General features: G+C 40.5%; 1 protein-coding gene across 1 annotated transcript in view; it reads right to left on the bottom strand.

Annotated features, from left to right (window-relative positions):
- The window catches only part of MYL10 (myosin light chain 10), an 85994-nt gene that overhangs the window by 38120 nt on the left and 20404 nt on the right, over positions 1-27470 (bottom strand). The window contains exons 2-4 of the mRNA XM_089683748.1: positions 16702-16788; positions 14413-14488; positions 6649-6753 (exon numbers count right to left, since the gene is read on the bottom strand). Coding sequence (XP_089539874.1) covers positions 6649-6753; positions 14413-14488; positions 16702-16788 — 268 coding nt within the window. The remainder of the gene's footprint in view (positions 1-6648; positions 6754-14412; positions 14489-16701; positions 16789-27470) is intronic.

The raw sequence follows: 27470 nt of genomic DNA, 5'->3' as shown, positions 1-27470 counted from the left end.
TTTGTTTGACAACTTCTGCCTTTCATGAATCCATACTGTCTGTTGCTTAAAATATTTTTTTCCAGCAAGAACTCATCTATGTGGTCTTTTATTAAACACTCCAGTATCTTCCCAACTATAGAAGTTAAACTAACAGGTCTATAATTACTTGGTAAAGATTTTGACCCCTTTTTAAATATTGGCAACACATTGGCCTTATGCCAATCCAGTGGTACTATGCCAGTCATTAAAGAGTCCCTAAAAATTAGAAACAATGGCTTTGAAATGACAGAGCTCAATTCTTTAAGGACCCGTGGGTGTATGCCATCCAGTCCAGGTGCTTTATTCACCTTTATTCACCTTTATTCTGTATAAATATTTTTGAATCATATCAATTGTGAGCCAATGTGGATTATTTGGAGCTGTGTCAACCATGCCGATTATGAACAAGAGCTCCCCCATGCTCCTTTGTATACACAGAGCTGAAGAAGGTATTTAATAAATTTGCCTTCTCTTTGTTACCAGTCACCCACTCTAGATTATTTTGTAAAGGGGCTACATGCTCGGACCGGACCTTTTTACTATTCATATATTTGAAGAATTTTTTGGGGGTTGGTCCTGCTATCTTTTGCCATCTGTCGTTCGTTTTAAATTTTTGCTATTTTTATTTCCTTTTTGCATATTCTATTATATTCTTTGTAATGTTTAAACAATCATTTTTATATTCAATAAAAGTTCTTTTCTTATTATCTATAGCTCTTTAACTTTGACTGTGGCCTCTTTAACTGTGGCCGTCAGCCACATGGGTTTGAATTTTAGCCTTTTAAACTTGTTGCCCATGGGGATATGTTTTGCAGTGTGTTCACATACAGTCTTTTTGAAAAACTCCCATTTCTGTGTTGTGTTCATCGATGCCAATATTCCTTCCCACTCTAAGTCTTGGAGAGCAGCTCTCAGCCTTGGAAAATTAGCTCACCTAAAACTGAGCGTTTTTATTTTTCCCGTATGTGCTTGCTTTTTACAGCTAACAATAAATGAAATCATGTTATGGTCACTGCTACCCAGATGTTCTTTTATATGGACATTCGTAATAAGCTCCGCATGGTTTGAGATTACCAGGTCCAGCAGAGCATCATTCCTAGTAGGGGCCTCTATGAACTGTACCATAAAATTGTCCTCTAGTAGTAGGTTTAAAATTTTTTGCCCTTTAACTGTTCCTGCAGTACCATTACTCCAGGCAATTTCCGAGTAATTAAAATCCCCCATTATTAACACTGTCCCAGCCCTTGCAGACTGTAAGGATCTGTGCAAGGAGCTTAGTCTCCACCTTCTCTTTAACACTGGGAGGCCTATAGCAAATTCCAATGATTACCTATGTAGTACGCACCATGTGCAGTTCCACCCATAATGCTTCAGCCTCATCACACTCTCCATCAACTAGGTCCTCTTTCACACTCGCTCTGAGATCACTTCTCACATAGAGACAGACACCACCATCTTTCCTACTTACTCTCCGAAAGAGAACATAGCCAGGAATATTAATGGCCCAGTCATGTAAATATACTGTATATAGATCAACCTTGAAGTGAGCAGTATTGGCTATAATTGACTGAGTGGCCCTCAGGTATCATGGTGCCACTTTTTTGTAATAACCTATAGAAATCAATAGAAAAGTTGTACAACACAGGCAAAAATTTTATGCCGGTTACCTTGCCCTCCTTGTCCACTGGTAAAAAAAAAACCTAGTGCTTGAGTTTTTATTTTTAAGATTTTCCACCATAATCAAAAATATACAATCATGGGATGGTAGTTACTTTAATGTATTATTCTATAATGGACTTCCTATTGGTAGGTTTCTTTGGTTATGGGACAAGGCGTGCCCACTAGTGGCAGACATTTTTGCCACTTGTGGGCTTGAAGAAGAGCTAGGCTTTCAGCTGAAAACTGACACATGCCTTGTATATTCCCTTGTGCTGATTTCAATACTACATTGAACAAGCATTTGAAACTACTAGAGTGGTATACAGTATATATATATATATATATATATATAGAGAGAGAGAGAGAGATCAAGCTATATGAAATGATATAAATAAGAAATATAATCATTTATGCATTATATCATCTTTTCTCTGCTTTAAAAAGATCTCTGCCAAATCTGTGGGAAGTTAATGATCTGTGTTAAATCATGTAAGAAGATTACATAACAAGCTTCTTACATTAGATGCAGAAATGACAAAACAAAGCTGGATCAAACCAAAAACACCTGTCTCGGCTTCACTCCCATACTGGTAAATGTAAGTTATTTGTATAAATAGAAGCAAAGCTCCTTCACAGTGCATTTATCTTATACACATAATAAAAGCAGTCATATCACAAAAAAAGTGGTTCCAGACATTCAGTACCTGCATTAAGACAGGCTCTGATGATAGTCAGTCTGTGAGCAGTTTATATCTCAGTTAGCAACCGCATTGGACTCCTATTGTGACTAAAATCATTTACAGTGCAAGACCAAGACTGCAGGTGATGCCAGTCTACGCAATCTGTAATTTTGCTTTGCCGTAATGCTCCCAGATAGTCCCACATGCTGTCGAAGTCCTTATTTCACATCATAATCAATGAGCAACATAAAAGTGCCCATGGGTGACACTGTTACAGGTTTATATAATCAACAGGGTAGGAGTCAGTCCCTGTATCCTGTGAATTAATGAATGTAAATTAAAAATGCTTTAACCAGCATCATCCAAGTGTGGATATGCAGTATAAATTGTTTACGTTATACCAGCCATACACTAGGGTGACCTGACATTCCTGGTTTCTGGGGACTGTCTGCTATTTTAAGGAGGCTATTGTGTACAAATTGTGTCCCCATGTGTGTCCCCAGTTGTAGCCTGTGTCCCCTTTTGTACCCCTACCAGGCAGCCTCTTCAAGATTTGGGTGCCAGGCATAGTGGCTGCAATGCTGGATTTCTTTCTTCCGGCACTAGAGCATTTCTTTTTTCCTCATTGTTATCAGTATTTTGTGAGTGCAGTATATACAGTAAACAGACACATGTTCTGTTTTATCATCCCCCTTTAAACCACTCCTACCGTTGGAATACAGTGTTCATGTATTTTGTGCAACAACTACATCAGTAATCAGTAGAGATATATTCTTCAACCAGTAGATGGCAGTGTTTATAAGTTTGTAGCTTCATCTATGGTATACTCTATGTCTTTTCTCTGAATAAAGTTTCCTGTTTTCCTTGTTGCAGTGAAGCAGAAAAGCATTTGTGGAATGTGCACTGTCTGTTCCGTAGGGCTATATACAGAATTTCTAACACCTACCATTAGATGCAATCCTGCCATACACACAATTTATCACTAGTGTGTCTAGTGCACCACAATTTGTTTCTGGAATCAATCTGAGAATGCCCCAGGTGTTTCCTAATGCTACTTGTTCTCACATGTTGTCACATTGTTTTGAATTTTTAACTGGAAAGCTAGGCAAATTGCCTATACGGGCATTGTTAAGGTTTACATATTATCTATTCTGTTTAAATATTGGTTAAAATGGAGGGGCTTGATTTTGTGGGTGTGTTTAAAAGTGGGGGTGCTCAGTAGAGTGCCCCATTTTGAAAATCTGGTCATCTCTTATGGGACCAAACAATAGTCTAGGCCACTCACCTACAAGTTTAATGTTGCTTAAATTTGACTATGTACTCTCACTGTCTGTTAAGATGTTTTAGCCTCTGTGTAATGTATTTGTCATTATTCTCTTCTGAAAACCAATAACAATGATTGTAATAAAAATCTAGTCACCTTACCATACATATCCTAAAGTATTACTCAACCCAGGACTCTGCATTCATTATATCTGGTCTCCAACAGTGCAGAGAACATGGAAATGTAATTATTTTAGTAAATACAAACTGCTAAATACTTTTTCTCATCAGCAGTTAAACCGAGCACTGGTTAAAGCTTGTAGGAGGAGTTTTCTCTAGGAGAATGCAGAACCCCTGACCTCTGTCTGGGCAGTGCTGAATGGCCCTGTGCTGATCACATGCACTCTCCAAAGAAAAAAAATCCTCTCTAGCAATACACACCAAATTGAGCTTGTGCAGTGTCACCACAAGATATGTCTTATCAGGAGATAAGAGGGGAGCTCTGGAAGAAGGGGAGAAGTCAGGATCAAACACCCTTTTTACACAATGCAGAGGATTAACCCCTTAGGCTCCACAGTGAGTATAACAAGCATGCTTACTGCATATACAGACTGATTTTACTGTTGTAGGTTTAGTAACACTTTAATATTTGCAAGCTACACCATATTGCCAAAAGTATTGGGACGCCTGCCTTTACACGCACATGAACTTTAATGGCATCCCTGTTTTAATCTGTAGGGTTCAATATTGAGTTGGCCCTGCCCTTTGCAGCTATAACAGCTTCAACTCTTCTGGGAAGGCTATCCGCAAGGTTTAGGAGTGTGTCTATGGGAATGTTTCACCATTCTTCCAAAAGCACATTTGTGAGGTCATGTACTGATGTCAGACGAGAAGGCCTGGCTCACACTTTAATTCATCCCAAAGGTGTTCTATCAGGTTGAGGTCAGCTCATCTATTTCTTTATGGACCTTGCTTTGTACACTGGTGTGCAGTCATGTTGGAACAGGAAGGGGCCAACCCCAAACTGTTCCCACAAAGTTGGGAGGATGAAATTGTCCAAAATGTCTTGGTATGCTGACGCCTTAAGACTTCTCTCCGCTACAATTAAGGGGCCAAGCCCAACCCCTGAAAGACAACCCCACACCATAGTCCCCCCTCCACCAAACATCACATTTGGCACAATGCAGTCAGGCAAGTACTGTTCTCCTGGCAACTGCCTAACCCAGACACATCCATTGGATTTCCAGACACAGAAGCGTAATTTGTCACTCCAGAGAACTTGCTTTCACTGCTCTAGAGTCCAGTGGCGACGTGCTTTACGCCACTGCATCCGACGCTTTGCATTGCACTTGGTGATGTAAGGCTTGGATGCAGCTGCTCAGCCATGGAAACCCATTCCATGAAGCTCTTTATGAACATTTGTGCTAATCTGAAGGCCACACAAGTTTGGAGGTCTTTAGCTATTGACTCTGCAGACAGTTGGCAACTTTTGCGTACTATGCACTTCAGTATGCGCTGACCCCGCTTTGTCATTTTACATACCCTATCACTTTGTGGCTGAGTTGCTGTTGTTCCCAGTTGCTTCCACTTTGTTATAATATCACTAACAGTTGACCATGGAATATTTAGTAGCAAAGAAATTTCATGGTTGGACTTATCGCACAGGTGGCAACCTATCACGGTACCACGCTTGAATTCACTGAGCTCCTGAGAGCGACCCATTCTTTCACAATGTTTTGTAGAATTAGGCTGGCCATACATTATACAATTATCTTCCAATTTTCTGCCCAATTTCCTTTAGATTTACCTTTAACTGTGTAGTGCAAGGGCCTGCCTAATTGGATACAACTGAAAGTGTTGTTTAGGTTTGTCCTCCTATTATATGGTTTTTGGTAAATCTAAACCAAAAATCTCCAGATAATTGTATAATGTATGGCCAGCCTTAGTCTGCATGCCTAGGTGCTTGATTTTATACACCTGTGGCCATGGAGGGGATTGGAACACCTGAATCCAATGATCAGGTGGGCTGGCCCAATACATTTGGCAATATAGTGTATGCGAGCATAGTGATCACTGAAAGTATTGCATTCAGAAATGTACTGTCATATTCTTAAGTTGCTGCTGTTTCTGTTTAGTCATAGAAAAAAGGTTTTTCCATTTGCAGTGCACGTGCTGCACTAGTACGACAGGAAAAAAATGTCACTATGGGGCTTGGAACTTATCCAATCAAAATAAAAATGGAAGGTCTCTCAGAACCTGCCATGCTTAGAAAAATATTTTCCCATGTACTTCATGTGAGTACTGTAGTACTATAGTTTGCTCAACTCTGATAGCACCCAGTGCCATTAATAGCATTGACCCAGCCAGTGCAATTAATATTACAAGTATGATCTGCTCCAAAAGTCTAAGGTCCCTATTTCATATGAATACATACATGCATACACATACTGTACTAAGGCTAATTTGGACAGGAGCCAATAAACCATGTCTTTGGAGTATGGGAGGAAGCCAGAGCACCCAGAGGAAACCCACGCAAGCACGGAAAGAACATGTTAATTCCATGCAGATAGTGTCCTGGCCAAATATCCTAATCACAGTAAACTGCAAATTTGTATTATTTATAGCATACATGGAGGATAACAGAAGAGTAGAAATGAGGGTAGGAGCTAGCAACATATTGGTTGCTGTCACATTTTTAGATCCGTGTAATGAATATATAATAGTATGTGTATGTATAAATGTAAATTAGGGACTTTAGATTGTATTCCCTTTGAGGGTTAGGGACTGATGTGAATGTACAATACATATGGAATGCGCTGCATAAAATTGATGGTGCTATATAAGTACCTGAAATAACAATAACTGTCAGTACATCTGTGGAGTAGACAGAACAGACGGGTGGATATGGTAAACAAACCCATACCTGTACCATGTAAATACTGTATTAACACTGACAGTCTTTAATTTTTAATATTATCATCATTTTAGTTAGGTGGACTATGTGAAAGTACATCAGTCTATATACCTTTCAGTTTTTCTCCAAACATTGTAAGGAAGATAGTAAAGTTGATAGGCCCAGGTGCTTCCTTAACCATGTCTTCAAGCTCTTCAGATTTCACATTGATCCTCCCTGTGACAGAAAGACATAGAACATTATTAAAGTAACCAACCAACTATATTTTATTTATGTATATGGATGCAGTATTTTTCTAAACCCCTCTTGTAGAAAGCCAAGAGCTTTGCTCAGACTGACTGTATGAAGTTTATTTACAAAAGCTGGAGAGTGCAAAGTCAGGCTCACTTCTGCATAGAAACCAATCAGCTTCCAGGTTTTATTAGCAAAGCTTAATTGAACAAACTGAGGTTAGAAGCTGATTGGTTTCTATGCAGAAGTGAGCCTGATTTTGCACTCTCCAGCTTTAGTAAATAAACCCCTATGTGTCTGTTGGTGTTCTCCCAGTGCTGTATCTGTCTATGGACCTTCTGTTTTATGGATGTTTGATGACCAGCAGGCTTTGGGAGACCTGGTTTGCCAGCTGGAAAGATGATTAATATTAGAGACACTTCTTGGTATGTGGTTTATCTTCCTAGACTTTAGCCTGGTGAAGATGCTACTGTAACAACTATCTTTTTCTCTCGGGACTTTGTGCCTAGGATTTGGAATGCTAGAAGGATTTATCCTCCTAGTAGGAGTCCAAGAAGATACTGACTGCCAGGTCTGGAGGTTTTTGGTCTAGAGCAGTGGTCGGCAAGCCGCGGCTCGCGAGCCACATGCGGCTCTTTACCCAGTCTAATGCGGCTCTTCTGTGTGCCGGGCGCCTGCTCCCCTCCCTCCTCTCGGTCGGCCGCTCCCCTGCCTCCTCTCGGTTGGCAGCCCCAAAAGTCCGCGCGGACCTTTTAATCCGGCTTGCGGATGTGGCTGTCAGGATGTGTGTAGGCGGGGCAGCGTGCCGAACGTGAGGGGAGGGGAGCTAGGCTCCTCTCACAGTCCGCCCTGAAGACCCGAACGGCGCGGGAAGACAGCGAGAGGAACGCAAAAGGTAAGTGAATTGACACGGGGGACTTGGCTTACTAGAAGGGGGGGGGGGGAATAGTACTGTGGGGGATGAAATACTATATGAGGGATGAATTACTTTATGAGGGATGAAATACTATATGGGGGGATGAAATACTATATGGGGGATGAATTACTATATCAGGGATGAATTACTATATGAGGGATGAAATACTATATGGGGGGATGAAATACTATATGGGGGGATGAAATACTATATGGGGGGATGAATTACTATATGAGGGATGAAATACTATATGGGGGGATGAAATACTATATGAGGGATGAAATACTATATGGGGGATGAATTACTATATGAGGGATGAATTACTGTATGAGGGATGAAATACTATATGGGGGGATGAAATACTATATGAGGGATGAAATACTATATGAGGGGATGAAATACTATATGGGGGGATGAAATACTATATGGGGGATGAAATACTATATGAGGGATGAAATACTATATGAGGGATGAAATACTATATGAGGGATGAATTACTATATGAGGGATGAAATACTATATGGGGGGATGAAATACTATATGGGGGGATGAAATACTATATGGGGGGATGAAATACTATATGAGGGATGAATTACTATATGAGGGATGAAATACTATATGGGGGGATGAAATACTATATGGGGGGATGAAATACTATATGAGGGATGAATTACTATATGGGGGGATGAAATACTATATGAGGGATGAATTACTATATGAGGGATGAAATACTATATGAGGGATGAAATACTATATGGGGGGATGAAATACTATATGAGGGATGAAATACTATATGGGGGGATGAAATACTATATGAGGGATGAAATACTATATGAGGGATGAATTACTATATGGGGGATGAAATACTATATGAGGGATGAAATACTATATGGGGGATGAAATACTATATGGGGGATGAAATACTATACGGGGGATGAAATACTATACGGGGGATGAAATACTATACGAGGGATGAAATACTATACGGGGGATGAATTGCTATGGGGGATGAATTACTATATGGGGGATGAATTACTATGGGGGATGAATTACTATATGGAGGATGAATTACTATATGGGGGATGAATTACTATATGGGGGATGAATTACTATGGGGGATGAATTACTATGGGGGATGAATTACACTATGGGGGATGAATTACACTATGGGGGATGAATTACTATATGGGGGATGAATTACTATGGGGGATGAATTACTATATGGGAGATGTATTTTCAGTTTTAAAAATGTGGCTCTCAAAATAAATTTCAATCATGGTTTTGGCGAGATTTGGCTCAGTTGAAAAAAAAGGTTGCCCACCACTGGTCTAGAGGAAGCAAACTGATGACTGTGAACGGCTGAGTGGAAAGTAAATACAAGAACCTTCCCTTGGAACAGAAAGGTGGAGCTACCACCAGAACCTCAATTGCTAAGGCTAAGGCAAGCCCTGTGAGAGGGGGACCTAGAAAGTTTAGAAAGATGTACAGAATGCCAGAGACTGTGTTCCATGTAGAAACCTTCAGGTATCCTGTGCTCCCTCTACCCTCCTTCCTATTTTCCATGACTTAGTGCTACAAATCTCTTCAAGTTAAATTATGAAGTGAATGACACCCATCTTTTTGCTATCCTGAGACAAGAATCACTCCCTGTGACAAATGTACCTACAAACCTTTTACCAAGTAAGTGAGCTTAGGGCATATGCAGTGTAGCTAGTTGCTAGCTGACGATCAGAATTGAATTCAGAATAGTGCTTCAAATGGCTTATACATCTATTTTGCCTTAGCTTTGTGCCACACAGGCCAATGCAGAGCTTGGTGCGTGTAAGCAGTCATTATACAACAATTTGTTTTCATTTCTGTTAGTCCAAAACAGTCCTCATCAGTTTAAACAATTTTTTAGTATAAGTAAAATTTTGATCCCCCCGGAAACAGTGCTCCTAATTTTAGATTTGAGTCCTGCAGCACAGAAGTCTTCGAGTACTGTTATGTTTTCATGGTAAGAATTCCAGACTATGTTTAAAAACATGTTGTTCTGAGAAAAAGGTCTCTGTGTTGCTGTAGGCACCAAAGATTGTGTCAATGCAGATTCAAGTGGTAGAAAGCATAAGTACCCAAAGTACACATAACTTTGGGTGAGAAACTATGTGATATAGGTCATTGTGCTGCATACCTTTGAATAAAAACAGCAAGTTCACTTATTTGGTATGGCCCTCCTTGCCTACGTTCAAACACTGCTAAAAATAAAAAGGGAAGAAAATCCCCCATAGGGGAGAAAAAAAATAATCAATAAACTTACCTTATCCTAGATTCCATTGACTAGGTTAGGTTGTGGTCAGAATCCCTTCAGGGAATGCCAAGCATCCCAAATCTCACAAGATGTCACTACTACACTGTGCTATAGTGTCAACTTGCATGATCTGGGCTACTTGACATGCCCAGGCTCTCAATAGTGCCTCACAGAGTCCTCAATAGTGCCTCACAGAGTTAGAGATATTGATCCCGTGGCATGTGTTTTTGCTGTAAGAAAAGTGGGCATCTTAGTGGGCCAGAGGAACCCATCTAAGGTTGAGCATACACCGTAAGATTTCATTAATTCGGCCCAAAGGCTGAAAAAGAAAAAACCTATAGATTCCCCCATATGTAAGCCATGTGAGGCTGTAGTGTCCCCTTCCTGCTATTGTATTCTGACAGCTGGCACCCACAGCTGTAAGAATACTCTGTAACACCTAGCTATAAATGTAAGATGCAAGATGCTGAAGCCAGCACAAGATGGCAGTGTCCTGCAGAGCAGTAGCATTCACATGTTGAAGAACAGTTCAATGGAACTTGTATGCTGAATCGCATGACTTTGCTAAGGAGCAGTGCAATTAGAAACTACATTTCCCAGAAGAGCTGACACGTGGGAAGGGGCATATATATATCAAATCCCGGGAGACTGGACCGAAAGTGAAGAGAGGTCTAGATAGAGGAGTGTGCTGATTGCTGGAGGATCAGACCAGGCCACAGAAAGAGAGAGAGGAGGCAAGGAGAATCTGCTGATCGCTGATCTTGCCACTTGATCCAGAGAGCTAATCTGCCAGCAGGAATGCTGCAGGACTAGAGAAGGCAGGGAAGCCGCATCTGAGGAAAGAGAAAGACCGCCAGAATTCACCATATGCCATCGCTTGGATGACAAACTGCCAAGCACTACCAAAAGAGAGGAACACTGACACTTGCTCAACACTGATAGCAGGACAGCCATCCCACAGGCCGAACCACAGTTGTGTCATCAACATCATCAATTTACCTTTTTAAAGAGACCTTTTCCTATTGTGCCAACAGTCCTGCAGTCTAGAGAGGAGCTGCTCTGTGTCATCAATCACTTCTGCCAGCTCAACATCCTCTTGCCTTAAATCTACTAGTGACCAGTGCATTTAAAGGGACATTACACCAGTCCATTGCTACTTTCAGGTGGAGTGCTGTTCCTCTTTTGCTTTATTGCATTGTTCTTCAGAGAACCACCATTCACACTTCTTCTCACTGTATATCAAATGGGCCCCATCATGCACGCAGAAGCTCTTTATTTTAGGCTACATTCCCGCTATCAGGTTCTGAGGGCCCAAAGTGAGCTAGCCTTGCCTGTTTTGATAGTTCTCGTTGCTCACTGGGGACTGTAAAGCCACCTAAGGTTGAAGATATTTGGTTAGTTTCTGAAAGGCAGGCCTGCTAACACTGTGTTGTCTTTTCCTTGTTTAAAGTTGACACAAGTGAGAGCTGACTCTGCATATGCTGTTTTTGTTTAAGTTGCATAGCCAAGCTGCATTTAAACATGCTATAAACCTCTAACCAGTTTACTCCAATCAGTGCGTGAGTGTACTTTTTGATGGCAATTTATTCCAGTTAAGAGTGTATTGTCATGTCAGCAGGGGTTGGGCTTTCAGAGAGGGGTCCAGAGCAGCAGGGAGCCTGAAAAAAATCCAGCAACTCCTTAGGGGGCAGTGATACAACTCCAACAATGACTGCATCTGATTGGATGCAGCCGCTCTTTGACTGACAGTTGTCTGCCTGTTTCTTTTGATTTTCAAATGGAAGAATGTCGGGCAGGAGGGGGCCAAGAAGGTTATTCACAGCTAAAAGTTTGGCTGGTTCATCCAGAACCAGATGAGATTTGTTAATACCATTAACCAATACCAATATCACCATTCACCAATAAAATTAATTAGGATTTTAATTGAACAGGTTCTTTTTGTATCTTTTTAGACAGTAATTTGGCTGCTAGTTTTATGCATCTGGTCTTAGTTGAGTCTTATTTGCCCTAATAAACCTTAAAACAGTTGAGGAGGCCTTATCTTGTGAATGTTAGTTTAAACACTACCTGACTGATGAAAAAAATGTCATGCATTAGATCAGGGTCATAGCTAAAAATGACAGGGTACAATAGTAAAATCAAATTTGGAAGGTTTACTTCACCCACAGCTCGAATTCCATCTAGTTCATCTGGAACTGGTTAAAATTCACTTTGCGTATGGCCAGCTTAAGTGACCAGGTATTTCCTACCGTTGCTAGTGAATTTCTAACCACTACCAAAAAGTTAGTTGTAAACCCTTACATATACCCAGTGAAGTGACTGACCTCAGGTGAAACACAGAGATTAAACAAATCCTCTTACATAGGTTGTACCTGTTTTTCTGCGGCCGTATTTCCTCTACATTCATTTAAAGTGCAGAACTTTCATAGGATCTCTCAGCTCTGAAAAACAGGGGGCATGGAGCTAAAAGTACATCAGTGAGGGGAGCTCTGACAGATGACTGCACACAGGAACAGAGCTGAGGTTGTCAGTCAAACTTGTCAGAAGTGACTCATGCTAATAGCAGAGGAATGAGGCAGCAGATAGAGATGACACTTAGTGTTCTGGATTAAGACAAGTACACACTATAGAGGGATATGCTTTGTTCATATTTAATGTCTGAGGTTTACAAATACTTTAATTTGGATTTTAATTAAACAGCCTTTTGTACATTTTTAAACAGTAATTTGACTGCTAGTTTTATACAAGTATTCTTAGTTGAGTCCTTGGGATTCCCTTTTCTACAGTTACCCAAATTTTTGAAAGTGCTAACTATGGATGGTTTCATTATGGGTTGTCTCCTTTAAGAGCCCTAATGTTTTAGTTGACATATAATAATTCTGCCCCATTAAACCTCAGTTCAACTAAGGAGGCCTTCTATTATCAATGCTACTCTGAATACTACCTGACTTATGAAAAACATGGCATGTATTAGATCAGGGACATAACTAGAAATTACAAGCTATAATAGCAAAAGCAACTAAGATCCTTTGGAAGGCTTACATCACTCTTCAAAGTAGACCTAATAATGTGTAACATGTTATCCTTCAATATCTAACACTGCGGAATAACATTTGTCTTTAAAGTGGTTGTAAACCTCAGACATGAAATATGAACACAACATGTTCCTTTATAGTGTGTACTTGTCTCAATCCAGAACAATAAGCGTCATCTCTGTCTGCTGCCTCATTCTTCTGCTATTAGCAGGAATCACTTATGATGAGTTTTCCTGACACCAATGAAAAATGGTGAGGGTGAGAGATCTCCCGTACACAGCCTGTGATTGACAGCTTCAGCTCTGTTTCTCTGTGTTGTGTAATGAGGGGTGTGTCCCTTCCCACCAATCAGCTCCCAGAGCACCCCTCACTAAGTTCTGCAGTGCGTAATTTAAACTCTTCGCCACTTGTTTTCTGAAAGCTCAGACAAGCTTTATGAACCTGGACTGATGAAGAGAAGAGAAGACTGCAGAAAAACAGGTAAAATTTATGTAGGAGGATTTGTCTCATCTCTGTGTATCACCTGAGACCAGTCAGTTCATTGAGTATATGTAAGATTTACAACTACTTTAAAGCAATCTGCTAGGTTCATAAACTTTATATTTGATTTATTCAAAATAAAGCTGACCATCATACATGGCTCTGATTTCAAATGATTCCTGCAGAATCAGCTGAAATTTGAACCGTGGGTGATCCTGTTAGCACCAGCCGGCTCAACAAATTTTGACTGGAAAATCAAAAGAGCAAATACGGTCAATGTTTCAATAAGCAACTGCAGTTGTCACGACTGTTTGAATACAATTGTTTGCAGTGTGGATGGAGGAATCTACCAGGTTTCTCTTTTCAGCCCGTAAGCAGCATGAGATAAATCTGTGCATGTATAGCTATCCTAAGTCACATTGCTATTACTGCCACTGCAAATCATTAAGCAATCAGACAATATTGTTTCTTAGCCCTTAGCAGTCATTTGATACAACGCCATGACTGAGAGAATTTAAAGTTCCTGACCTGGGAGTCAGACCTATTGTACTGCATTCTTATTCCAGGTCAGTGTGCAGCACATATGTGTGTGCGTGTGTGTGTATATATATATATTTTTTTTAATTTTTTTTTTTTAATTTTTATTTTTTAATATATACAGAGAGGTGAGCGTGTGTTTACAAAGGTTAACATTCCTGAACACATGTAATCATATATATTCAAAGGGATTGCTCTTCACTAAACTCCTAATGGTTCCAAACCCATAAACAAGAGGATCACATTAAATCAGTTTGGCAGACTTCCCTTTTGGCTCGCTGCACTTGACATATCTACTTTGACTCACGCAGCTTCGGTTTAAGTATAATCATTTCCTACATACTTGAGCATGTGAATTTGATTTAGATATCACTTTTCTTTTTCTTTACCCAGAGCAGCGAATGTGTCTCTCAGGTCTCCTTTATCAATGAAGCCATCTCTGTTCTGGTCCATAATGGTGAAGGCCTGGTGACAAGGAAACAGCACAGCATTAGTTAGATCCGCAGGATCTCCCATCCTCTATGATCTTCGCTTACAGCCTGTGACACATTTCACTTTCAGTTAAAAATAAGCAACAAACAAAGCCTCTGTGAATTACACACGTTTAGTATGCTAATGAATCCTGACAAGGGGTTTAATTAAAATACAATTAACCCACCCCTAGTTCCATGAACTAAATTAATACTAGGCACAATATGATGCTGGATGGCTTCCAATACATGATTAGATACAGCCAGTGTTAATTCTATATGAGAGTTTGAAAAAAAAAAAGAGGCAAAAATACAATACTGCGAAAGTGGGGTTGCAAAGGAAAAGTTGTCTCATTTTTCCAGCATATGAGAAAATGGAATGTACTAATGTTCTCAGCCTTTAGCAGTATCAAATCAACACAATGTAGGGTCTTACATGAATGTATAACATGAGGCCTGATCTGAAAGAAATGAATGGGTTCTCTCTTTAAAAAATCAATCCAGCATTTACACCAGGGATGGCTGCATTGATTATCATAGTCTGTGACTTTGGATGTTGTGACCAATGAACTGGTAACCTAATATTGCCATATAAAGCTTCTAGCAGATCCCACACCTTGATATTGAGGAAAAGACACACTCTGCCCTTGAATAGGATGGAGAAATTTGATCTTTGGACTTTCTCAATGGAGAAATCAGTATGGAAATCTATTTCCGATGATTGTTTCTTCCCCTGAAAAGAGTTAGCTGGAGGGCATATGCAAACTTCCACATACTGCTTAGGGATATTAACTGAGGAGTGCCATAGACACCCTTTAGAATTCTGCCAGGGAGCAGCACCGAAAGTGTCTATGCTTGCAGACAATTCATGTACCTGTGACCATGCACTGAAGAAAGAGTGTCCACACTGCACACTCCTTCCTCAGTGCTCTCACTACTGCACTTTCTTCCAGCCACTGCCTCCATTACACTGACAGACGCATGGCCAAGGAGTTTTGTATTGGGGTTGATGGAGCCTGATGGGAACTGAGAGACTAGTTCCCTATCATGGTCTTCTATACTTTTGATTGAAAGCACATGGCAGTGGACAAAACTATAGTCATTATTTAGTCCAATAGCAGCTTTGGAATCCGCCCACTATTGTGCTTCATCAATCACAGGTAAGATGGACTAGTCTCATAGTTCCCCATCAGGCTCTACCCTCCCAACTGGCACAGCTGCTGTGAATTTGAGTTGTCATGTGGGCAGGGACTGCCGGGGAACTCTGAGACTAGTCCCCCATCAGGTTCGCCTTGCCTGTGATTGACAATAGATGGCAATGGGTGGATTCCAAAGCCTCTATTGGAATGAATAGCGACTATGCAATCCTAACACTGCCATCCACTATCAATCACAGGCAAGGCAGACCTGGTAGGGAACTAGATTCTAAGAGTTCCCTATCTGGATCCACTCGTTCAGTGTGACTTGTCTCATTGGTTGCTAGGATGCAGGTGGCGTTCATCTTTGCAACCAATAAAGTAAATATAAAACACATTGGGACATATTAAAAAAGTAATGAACACGAAACACTCCCCTCCTTCTGCACACCAACTCTGAGCTGGTCAGAGAGTTAAGTTGGGTTTGTTTACCTGCGAACTGGCAATACTTCTTTTTATATCTGTTGCAGACATAGTGACAGATTCTAGGCCAAGGCTATACTGTACAGGAGGCTAAATAGTCACATTAATCAGTAGATTTCTGATGCCATGCAGGTCTCCTGCAGACCTGTCAGAATATCTGCTTGCCATATGGGATGTACAAACAAGCAGATAATCCAACAAGAAACTTCAATGGACTATGGAGCGCTGTGGTAGTTTGTGGAAAATTACAAACTGACAGCCGCTAAGGCTGCCTGGACTTGTAGGCACTTCTTCTCAGAACTCTGTGAATGAGTGACGTGGCCATGTGGGTGGAGCCCCGCACGACCGCACTGTTTTAAAATCTGACAGCACGGGGAAACCTCCCCCTGTACTATCTGTCAAAGGGAGGGGGGGGGGCGGCAGGAGCGGCTACAGCCATGGAAACGTGTTTGATGTTCCACCCTAAAAACAGCTGGAACATGTAACATATTCCCAAAGGTGAACTTATCCTTTAACTGCATATGGTGTAAAAAAACCCTTTTATATACAAAACAGACCACATGTTATGCCAAATGGGCAAATACTCTACCTCTTTAAATTCCTGTATTTGGCTTTGATCAAACATGGAGAAAACATTTGAACCTCCATCTGCCTTCTTTTTTGCTTTCTTGGGAGACTAAAGAAAAATATAAAAATAAGTGTACAATCAATATCTGTACTTCAGTATGTACAATGATTCTTACAAATGCTTGTTAAATGACGGAACCTTTAGGCCTCGTTCACACCATATGTGCAGAAAAACTGATGGAAACTGACGCTCACTTGCAGAGACATCAGTTTTCATGTGTTTCAATAAGTTTTATACACATTTCAGATTCCTGCACAGAAAAAATCTGCACGTGATACTAGTATTGTGGTGTGAACAGGACACATAGAGAGCAATTGATTTTGCTGTGCCCTTGCAGAATGCACACCATGGTGTGAACAAGCCCTAAAAGATGAACTTAAAGTAAAAGTTACTTACAGTAATTTTCTTTCCATAAATACTTTTTATTCATTTGCAGTATGAACCTGCTAGAAACTTTGACTTACACCAGGAGAGTCAAATATGTAGTGCTGCCCTTCCCTCCTTGCACGTCATAGCCCTCTCCTCTTCTGGAAGTGTCTAATTGCTGTCTGTGCTGACCCAGCATCTCCACCCCTCCCCTTCCTGCAAAATCTTTTTCTGTAGCTGCTGGAGGAAGAGCAAAGGAGAATACTATAGAGTGTCACTAGAGTCTCAGCTCTGAGTCTACTGGGGCTGCTGACATCACATGTAGTAGGAGTCTCAGGACTACTGGATGTCTGCACAAGGGACACTATTACATATAATTAACATGTCTAAGATATATTAAGCCCCGGTTCACACTGGTGCAACATGTCATGTGCCTTGTCAGATCAAAGTTGCATGACAAGTCCTGTTTGCACCCTATTTGCGGCAATGGAAGAGGCCAAATTGGTGTGACTTTGAGACTTGCATTGACATCTGTGCATGAAGCCACAAAGATGCAGGCAAACCATACATAAGATTGCACTGATCGGCGGCTTTAAAATCGCAGTGAAGTAGCGCAATTCCAAAGCCGCATTTTGTGTGAACCAGGGATAAATGCACATACAGTATAATCTTATGGGGGACATATGCCAATTGCAGATCCCACCCAGTAAAAGCAAGCAGAGCAATGCTGCTTATTCTTCACTGGGGCTGGTAAATTAAGTGGGCCATTTTTTCTACAGTTGAACTCCAGACAGATATAAATGACATAAATAAATGCAGCTTTGTATTCATAATACACAAAATAAATGTATTTTTTTTATGTAATTAGTTTACCATTCTTATTGCATTCTCACTTTAAAAATAATAATTAAAAAAACATAACTACGGCAATTACCTGTCCACTCACAGATCGGCTATATCACTTTCAGGTCTCTCAACTCTCTTGCTCTGGCCACGGGTGTTGGCAATCTCTTGGCCCCCTTACTAACCTGCTCTACTCTACATACAAAAATGTGAAGCCACACACTGCTAATTCTATAGAGCCTGAACAACGTTATTGATCAGTTATGAATGATACACTCCATCCACGACCTCCCTCCAATGCTCTTCAGAGCTTAGTTTGGATTAAACACAAAGCCCCGGTAGGGGGCAAAACATGCAGAGGGAGTTCATGCGAGGAGTGTCCCTGGTGCTGCTGGATCAATAAAGATGTTTAATGCTCTGTAGAATCCGCAATGTGCAGCTTCACAGTTTTGTATGTAGTGTAAGTACCTGACTTGGTATCAGCAGTTCTCTATACCAGGGTTTCTCAACCTTTTTTCAGTCGAGGCACCCTTTAAAATTCTGCACAATCCCGAGGCACTCCATTCTAAAATGTAAAAAAACTGAACTAACATACCGCAACAACATCCACACATATAGGATATCCTCACTCATGTGGTGACCCCAGTGCTGATGAGTGGGGAAGAGGAGGTCCAACAAGGATGATGTGCAGGTACCTGATGTCCACCAATGACATCACTGGTTGTTAGGACGCCGGCAGCTAGAAGGTTTTAATAGTGCAGAAAAAAACCTGTGACTTTGTGTAATTAAAAAGCAGGCTTCTTCCACCCGCTGGCTTGTATACACATTTTGGGCACCTTTTAGGCATTTTGCTAAGGCACCCCTGAAGAAACATGAAGGCACCCCATAGAGCCTGGGCACCCTGGTTGAAAAAGGCTGCTCTATACAACAGCAAACAAATTGAAAAAGGGAGGATCAGGATTGTGATCCAATCAGGTTTGTTGTATGGAGATGTAATGTCAAGGGACATTCTGATAGGTGGAGAGAGCAAAGTGATGATTTCATCAGTCTGCTACTGTTCCTTTACTGTCCAATCAGAAGACTGGGTGGAAAAATGGCACCATCATATTCCGTAACTATAAATAACATAATCTACTTGGCTATGATGTGTAAGGAGGCTAAGTACTGGATCAGAACTGGATGGAAAGAAGTTCCAATGCTTTGGAAGATAAACATCTGTGTTTTAACTGTTTTCCTGCAGTTTAGCGCCTTAAAAATAGCTTAGGCATACTATGCCATGGTTTAGGCATTGCTTTACAATGTTTTCTGAATTGCTGACAACTGCTTGACATACAGTGTGTACCATGTGTATACTATTTGTTTTTTAACCAGCTTTCAGTCATGTCTGATCATGTCTATTGCCATAAATATGGGTAATAACACCTTTACTGCGAGAGAACAGTACCATTCAGATAATGATGTAGCCAAGATGTCAGCAAGGTGCTAGATGACAACTTGCTGCTTCTCCAAGCTTTAGCACCAACAGTCCAGGTAATAGATGTTAGGATTATAGGTTTTTTGTTTTTTTTTATGGTTGAACTGGATGGACTTTTGTCTTTTTTCAGCCAGACTATCTATGTAACTATGTAACTATGTTTGCACAGACTGATAATGTGATAAAAGAAGGTAATACCTTCCATCATCCATCTGTGCCTGATACAAAAAGTCATCAGGAGTGAAAGTTGTGGCTCATAGCAGTATCTGGTGATTAGTATGAGGATAGGCAGCTCATATAGCTACCAAGATCTGCCTATGTTCCCTGTTTATATTCTGACCACTTATCAATTAATAAGACGTTCTCAAAAGAGAAAAATATGATTGACAATATTCTTTGGCAGAGTGATTGTATGTTTTAAAAGATCACAGCGGTACTATTAAAATTCCTAAAGCAGCCTTTTTCACACCCCTGTACTTTATTCGCTCCGCTCAGATAATGACACCAGCCCATATCCCAAGTCCTGTGTAGAACACACACGCTCTGTGATTTCAGCTGTCTCTGTGAACACTTTGTATCAACAACTTTTCTTTTAATAATGAACCACTTACACAGTAGTGCAAAGTTCAGCTGCTACTCACTCTGAATGCACTCCTTAATTTTAAAGAATTAAAATTTTGTAAATATTGATATCTTTCATCAGTAATGCAGGGCAAGCACCATATGTAACTGGATTCACAGGATAAGTCTGTTAAATTATACATGCTTATTAAACAACATAAATTAAGATAACACATAAAAAGAGCAATGGATCAGGGTGTGTCTTTACATTCTCATGCATCCAAGAGTCTCAAAGTCTCCCCATGATACTCCTAATCTCTAAACGAGGAGAATCATTGAGGGTGGTTTCAGTTTATTGGATATTGTTCTTCCAAAGTCTACTGTCTTTTAATTACTCAACATCTGCAGGAGGAGTTTTGGCCTGAAATCTGTTTATGAGTAAAATCATTATAAAAGCTTCAGTGTGAGGGAGGTCTGCTATAGTTTCCACTCCTCATACTAGAATTAAAAAAAAAATTGAAAAAATATACCTTATAATTTCAGTCAAACTCTAGTATTAATGGTTGAAAACCCTTTTCTTGTCTTTTTTTTACGGTTTGTGGGCTGGGCTTAAATGATAGTGCACCATACTTCTAGGCTCTATATGTCAATATCATTGTTCAGGGAGAAAAATCACATTATATTTAATTGTCATTGGACCCTATATACCAGTGTAAATTATTCAGGTACCCTGAGTATCACAATGGCATATGTTTTAGTATGGCGCTCAAATGCTATTATACCATGTGCTTGTAGCCAAGGTATCATCTCATCATTGTCGCAGGAACTTAGTGTGTGCCACTGTTTTGAGAGCATATATCTCAGTGTGCCTTTCATCTAGGAGTTCTGGTGCCAGTGTCTCTTTGACATTTTGTTCCAAGCGTCAGGATGCCATGTTTCAAGGATGCTGGATCCTTGAATACCTGTATGCCATGTTTTGAAGAATTCATCAGCATGGTATTGTTCTGTGAGCCCTTGAATGCTTGTGTCAGATAGGTTTTATTCCTGAGATATCAAGCAGAGATGACCAGATTCAGGCAATTTCCTTAAGGTGGATACTTGCAGCAACAATCCTTGCATCATTTCCGTCTTCTAGTGGTGTTCTGTTGGCTTCTTCATTGTGCATTGTATGTCCTCCTGTCTCCCTGTGCCTTTACCATTTAATGGCAAGCCAGGAGGAGTTGCATTAAACTAGTTCTTCATTTCCAGGATTATTTGGTAATAGAAAGATCTGACCAGGCTGTAGTGCAGCTCTGAGTCTTCATAGCTATGGGGACAAGATTATCTATCCTCCAGTAGCTTAGCTGGGGGGGGGGGCTTTATGCATATGTTAACCCTAGAAATGTAAAATAATCTCACAGTTTAAAAGATACTTTTAACATTACAGTTTTTGAAAGTCAATAATTAGCTTGATTTGTTGCTTTTCTCTCCCAAGCTTATTAGGAGCACATGATAGAAAAGGGACAAAGTTTTCAGCATTTAATTGGCTGAACAAAAAAAAACAGAAGAGAAAAGGGACAAAGAAGCTGTGGTATTTGATGATTCTGCTGAACTGATATTCCTTCAGGGTAATGTGGAAGAGACAGAAAATAATCTACTCTGGCAACCTACAGTGCACATTCATTGTACTACTACTACCATAGTACTAGTTCCTGCCATCATTGCTGTAGTGTATTTTCTTCATTTTTACTTGCTAAATTGATCCGAGAAAAAAAACTAACACTGTTCCTGGCCATAGCTATCGCATCATGTATAGTGACAGCTACTGTACATGGACATGCCAAAGATAATACAGGACATCTAGCAATGGATAACTAGCAATATTTGGGAAGAGGAGGAACATGCCTTGGTAAGCATCAGCCTAAACAGACAGAGCAAATGACCTGGTGTAAAACAAATTCTTTTTCAAACCTCCCAAATCTTCATCCATTGTCATCACTGAATCAGATGACTGGTAACTCTTGTTTTAAAAAGATCTGATAATACAGTAGAAGCAGCATTTAGATCATTATTATTATACAGTATTTATAAAGTGCCAACAGTTCGCTCAGCGCTGTACATTACAAAGGGAGACAGAACATGCGACAGTACAATAACAATACAATGTGATACACGAGGGGTTCGAGGGCCCTGCTCCTTCGAGCTTACAATCTAGGAGGGAGGGGATAGTGGTACAAGAGTAGATAGCTGTGGGGGGTGGGGTGGTAGGAGGAGTGGAGGAGGTTGGCAATTAGCAAGGGGTGGGGTAGGCTTTCCTGAAGAGGTGGGTTTTCAGGGTGCACCTAAAGGAGAGGAGAGTAGGTGATAATCTGATGGGTTGGGGCAGGGAGTTCCAGAGGATGGGTGATGCCCTGGAGAAATCCTGGAGGCATGCATGGGAGGAGGAGACCAGGGAACTAGAGAGAAGGAGGTCTTGTGAGGAGCGGAGTGTGCGTGTTGGGTGGTACTTGGATATTAGGTCGGTGATGTAATTTGGGGCAGTATGGTGGACAGCTTTGTACGTCAATGTTAGGATTTTGAATTCAATCCGTTTTGCAATCGGAAGCCAGTGGAGGGATTGGCAGAGGGGGAGGTGGAAATGGAGCGGTTGGAAAGGTGAATGAGTCTGGCAGCCGTATTCAGGATCGACTGAAGCAGGGATAGCCTGTGGCGAGGCAGGCCAGTGAGGAGGGAGTTGCAGTAGTCCAGTTGTGATATGATGAGGGAATGGATGAGCTGTTTAGTGGTTTCTGGGGTTAGGAATGTGCAGATCATAAAGCTGTTCTCTGTGTTTTAAGCTAGCAATGTACATCTCGATTTTCAGGCTACACTACTGTATTTGAGACTACACAGTCTACATTATTGTATTCAATAGACATGGTACCCATGGGTTGCCTGAATACAGGATGCAGTCATTGTTCAGCCAATAATTTTCCACTAGTCAAATTTTAAATCAAACCTTGGTGGTCCACAGTCTAAGACTTGAGTTGAGGAATAGAAGCCCTGCAAAAACCACCTGCTTCCACAAACTTTGAAGGGGAGGGGAAGGAAGAGGAGGATGGTTTTGGAATCAACTGTCTTACATCTGCATGTATATGATGGTGTTTCATGTGCTACAAGAGAACTGAATTTCCCAGACTCAATTCTGCATGTCCACGACATAGCCCTTCTCTACCTAAGTCACACGTGATATGCCACCCAGTGATGTGGAATAATATTTCCATATAGGAAAGGTCTGTTAAATATGACCACTGCTTCTCAAATTTCTGTAGTTTTAGCTTGTTATAGATGTGGCACTCTAAAAGTCAAGGCTAGAGCAACATAACCAGCTCCTTAGATCTGGAGTACAGCCTCCTGCAACCACCACCATTGCTGCTTTTTCTTACAACCAAAGCAGCATTAATCAGAGCAATCCTCGAGGCTGAGGGCAACATAAACTTGTACTTCATGAAAGAATGTATGAAAGGTTTTGTAAGGAATGAGGAGGAATGAGTACTAACCTGACAGAAAATCACATTTTTAGAATCACCATCCTACTGTGACTGCAAAGACAAATAAATCATACAGTTGACAAAGTCAGCTGCTGAGCTGGCATGAATCAGCCTGCCAAAAATTTGTTGTGTCAAGTCTAGGAATTGTGATATCTACTTGCTACCTCTATGTTTTATGCTACAGGAGATTTGTTTTCCATGTGTAGTTTATGATGAGTTAATACTGGATGGACATATTTTTTCTGCCTTTGTAGATTAATATGTGTGAAACAGAACACAAAGCAGTGGATTTACTAAAGGGTAACAGATTGTGCACTTTGCAAGTGTAGTTGCACTCATTTTCCCTGAAACTTAGTAGATGCCGCAAATCTCTGCTGATTTCCATCATTCGATCATGTGCAAATGAGCACAAGTGCACTTGCAAAGTGCACAGTCTATTTGCTTTAATAAATCAACCCCAATGGCTCTCAGCCAGCGTTCCCCAGGGAGTACATCGCATACATTCAGTGGTGGTTCTGTCCAACAGTAAATCACACTGTTTAGAGATTTATCAAATAACACATCATATTTAAAACGGATATCAGTGGATACTTTAATTATTTAAAAACATAATGTTTTGTCTGGAAAACCTTTACACACAGTTGGGTAACATTACAAAATACATGTATCCATGTGAACAAGAGTTTATGGCCCGCACTAGGGGGAACCTGCTTAACACCTGTTAAAAGAGTATAAACTGTTAAAGCTGAAAATGCAACGGACTAGAACACCACTTTGTGTATCAAGTGTATGTGAAAAATGTTAATGTGGAGCACCATGTTTTGGAATAGGGAAGTTTAACTAGTTTAGCAAATACTGTAACTAGAGGAGTACCTTGGAGGAATTGTCTGCAACTGCTTGGCCAACAGCTGTGCAGGCACAGAGGCTTTGCATGGAGGATTTTGCCATGCAGTCATTAAGGCAAGCCATATATAAATCGATTTTCTTTCCTTCCATCATGGGTGGAAGGAAGGAAAATCACTTAATTTCCCCATCAACACAGTCAGTGTTGATAGAGGAATTCCTCCCCCAGTTCTGTTTTGTTCTGCCAGCAGGGAGCCTTACCTGCCAGCAGAGCACAATGACTTTTACTGGCAGCTATAGCCGTCAGCAGTAATCACATGCTAAAAATCCATCAGACTGGTTGTACCCAAGTCAATTGATGGTTCAACTTGGGTACAATCAGCCTGCATATAGATAGACTGAATCTCGGCTGGTCATTGCTGAAAATATTCGATTCATCTATGTTCAGCTTTAGACCTAAGATAGAGCTGTGCTGAATGAGCAAAGGGAAATCCTTCTAGCCTCCTTTTCAGCTCTAAAGTGTCTTATGGCACAGCCAAGTGGAAGCCTTGGAAGACATCCCCTCATTCTTTTCCTGGCACTGCTCTTTCTGAGACCTGGCATGTGTTTGAGTGGGAGAAGAGGGAGAGATTTTTACTGGGAATGGGGCTTAGTAGGAAGGGGGGAGGTTTGCTGGAAAAGATGATTTGTCACAACTGGATTGCCATTTTCTTCTCTGTCCACATATTGCCATAATTGCCTGTTTGTTGCCTGAATATTGTCACAATTGTATTTTATACAACTGCCCATATGTAGTTCATGTATTGTCAGCATTGCCATTTTTGCCTATGTATCTTTTGGGGGGAGGGGGATTTTTGTTTTGAAGATCCATATAAAGTCATGATTAGATTGCCCATTTGTTGTCCACATACAGCATTTTCCTCGATCAGTAATTTGTTGCCCACATATTGTCATGATTACCCATTTATTGCATGCATAATTTCACAACTGACTGTTTGTTGCCTACATGTTGTCATAATTGCCATTTCTGTATTGTATATTATTTCCTATCTGTAGCCCATTTAATGTCAGGATTGTTATTTTCTGTCTATACATTTTCAAGTCACCACCGTTTAGAGGACCACTATTATCTCTACCTAACCAATATTATGCCAGTGTTTTGCCCCAGCCAACTAATTAACTTTTGATTTTTTTTTTTTACCCACATGACTACTGTAGATCTACAGTATTCAAATAAAGTCTTCACTGCCTCTAATTTTTTATGCCAAATATTAATATTCATTTTGTTACTTTAAATAATTTTGACATAAAGATGAACATTGGGTACTGTGAAAATTAATCCATTCTGGGTGTCAAATGTGCCATGTACACCCCTGCTCACAACACCATGGGCATTGCCCATAACAACACTTCATGTTTTTTCTTTATTCTTTTGCTTTATTTTACTGACAGTGAAGAAGTGTGAACTGTGTTTGAATGTGTGTGAATGTGTTTGAAATACTGTTGCCAGACACAGTATTGAATAATTCTAAGGCTGTTATTTCTGTGTCAGCAACAGTAGGATAGTGGGGTTGTTATTTTTTTACATTATTTCCGAACCTGGTAGCAGAGAAGTTTGCTTTAAATTGCAATTTAGGAAACTACAGGAAAAATATTTTGTTCTGTGCTGCCAAAATATTGGTTACAATATAGTGTACAGTATAGGGTTAGAACAGTTTCACATTTTGCTGAAAGTAGTAATATGCTACCATACTCCTGCCTAATAACAACCACATTAAAACATAATTGTTTCATCCCTTATTTACATTATTCTTTCCTAAGTTAGCATTTAACTATGCTTAAAAAAGATACAACATGATGGGTGCTTGTAAGTGACTGAAAGCAAATGAAAAATAATATGTATGCTATACAGAGGCCAAGCTGGGAACTATCAATTTATAACTAGCACCGGATAGGTGCACATGGGTAGTGAAATCCCTGGAACCATATAAAATTCTCCAAATATTTGCAAATTTTAAGCAACGCTGCTCTGTTCTGTGTTACCATGCTCATTAAGCCATTGCTCTGTGATTTCAAGATCAGTGTGTGCCATTGTTCTGTGATTTTGTGATTCCAAGGTCATTGTGACATTGCTCTGTGTTTTCAAGGTCATTGTGGCATTGTTCTGTGTTTTTAAAGTCAGTGTGACATTTTTCTGTAATTTAAAGGTCATTGTGACATTGTTATGTGTTTTCAAGGTCAGTGTGACATTGTTTTACAATTCTAAAGTCAGTGAGGCATTGCTCTGCGATTCCAAGGCAGTGTGACATTGTTCTGTGATTCCAAGGACAATCGTTGTTATGTGTTTTCAAGGTCAATGTGACATTGTTCTGCAATTCCAAAGTCAGTATGGCATTGCTCTGTGATTCCAAGATCAGTGTGACATTGTTCTGTGATTCCAAGGTCAGCATGATATTGGTGTATGATTCCAAGGTCATTGTGCCATTGCGAGGTGATTCCATGTGTAAAACCCTGCTACAAGTGTTCGATGCAGGATGTTAAAGCAAACACAGTGTCCTGAAGAACAGTGGCATTCACACTCTGTAGAACAGCCCCATGGAACTTGTATGCTGAATAGCAGGACTTTACTAAGGAGCAGTGTATGTAGGAACTACATTTCCCAGAGGAGCTGGAGTGTGGAAGGCTGGCCTCAAGGTTTAGGAGTGTGTCTATGGAAATGTTTGATCATTCTTCCAGAAGCGCATTTGTGAGGTCAGACACTGATGTCAGATGAGAAGGCCTGGCTCGCAGTCTCCACTCTAATTCATCCCAAAGGTGTTCTATTGGGTTGAGGTCAGGACTCTGTGCAGGCCAGTCAAGTTTCTCCACCCCAAACTCGCTTATCCATATCTGATGCTCAGTCATGTTGGAACAGGTAGAGGCCATCCCCACACTGTTCCCACAAAGTTGGGAGCATGAAATTCTCCAAAATGTTTTTGTTAGCTGATGCTTTAAGAGTTTCCTTTGCTGGAACTAAGGGGCCAAAAGCAACCCCTGAAAAACCCCTGAAAAACAAACCCCACAACATAATCCCCCCTCCACCAAACTTTACACTAAGCCCAATGCAGTCAGGCAAGTACCGTTCTCCTGGCAAC

Source organism: Staurois parvus, unplaced genomic scaffold (genome assembly GCF_062004578.1).
Source record: "Staurois parvus isolate SC_StPar_1 unplaced genomic scaffold, SC_StPar_1.0 ptg000321l, whole genome shotgun sequence".
Taxonomy (NCBI): domain Eukaryota; kingdom Metazoa; phylum Chordata; class Amphibia; order Anura; family Ranidae; genus Staurois; species Staurois parvus.
The sequence above is the reverse complement of the archived record's forward strand: the minus strand, read 5'-3'. Positions and strand labels throughout refer to the sequence as shown.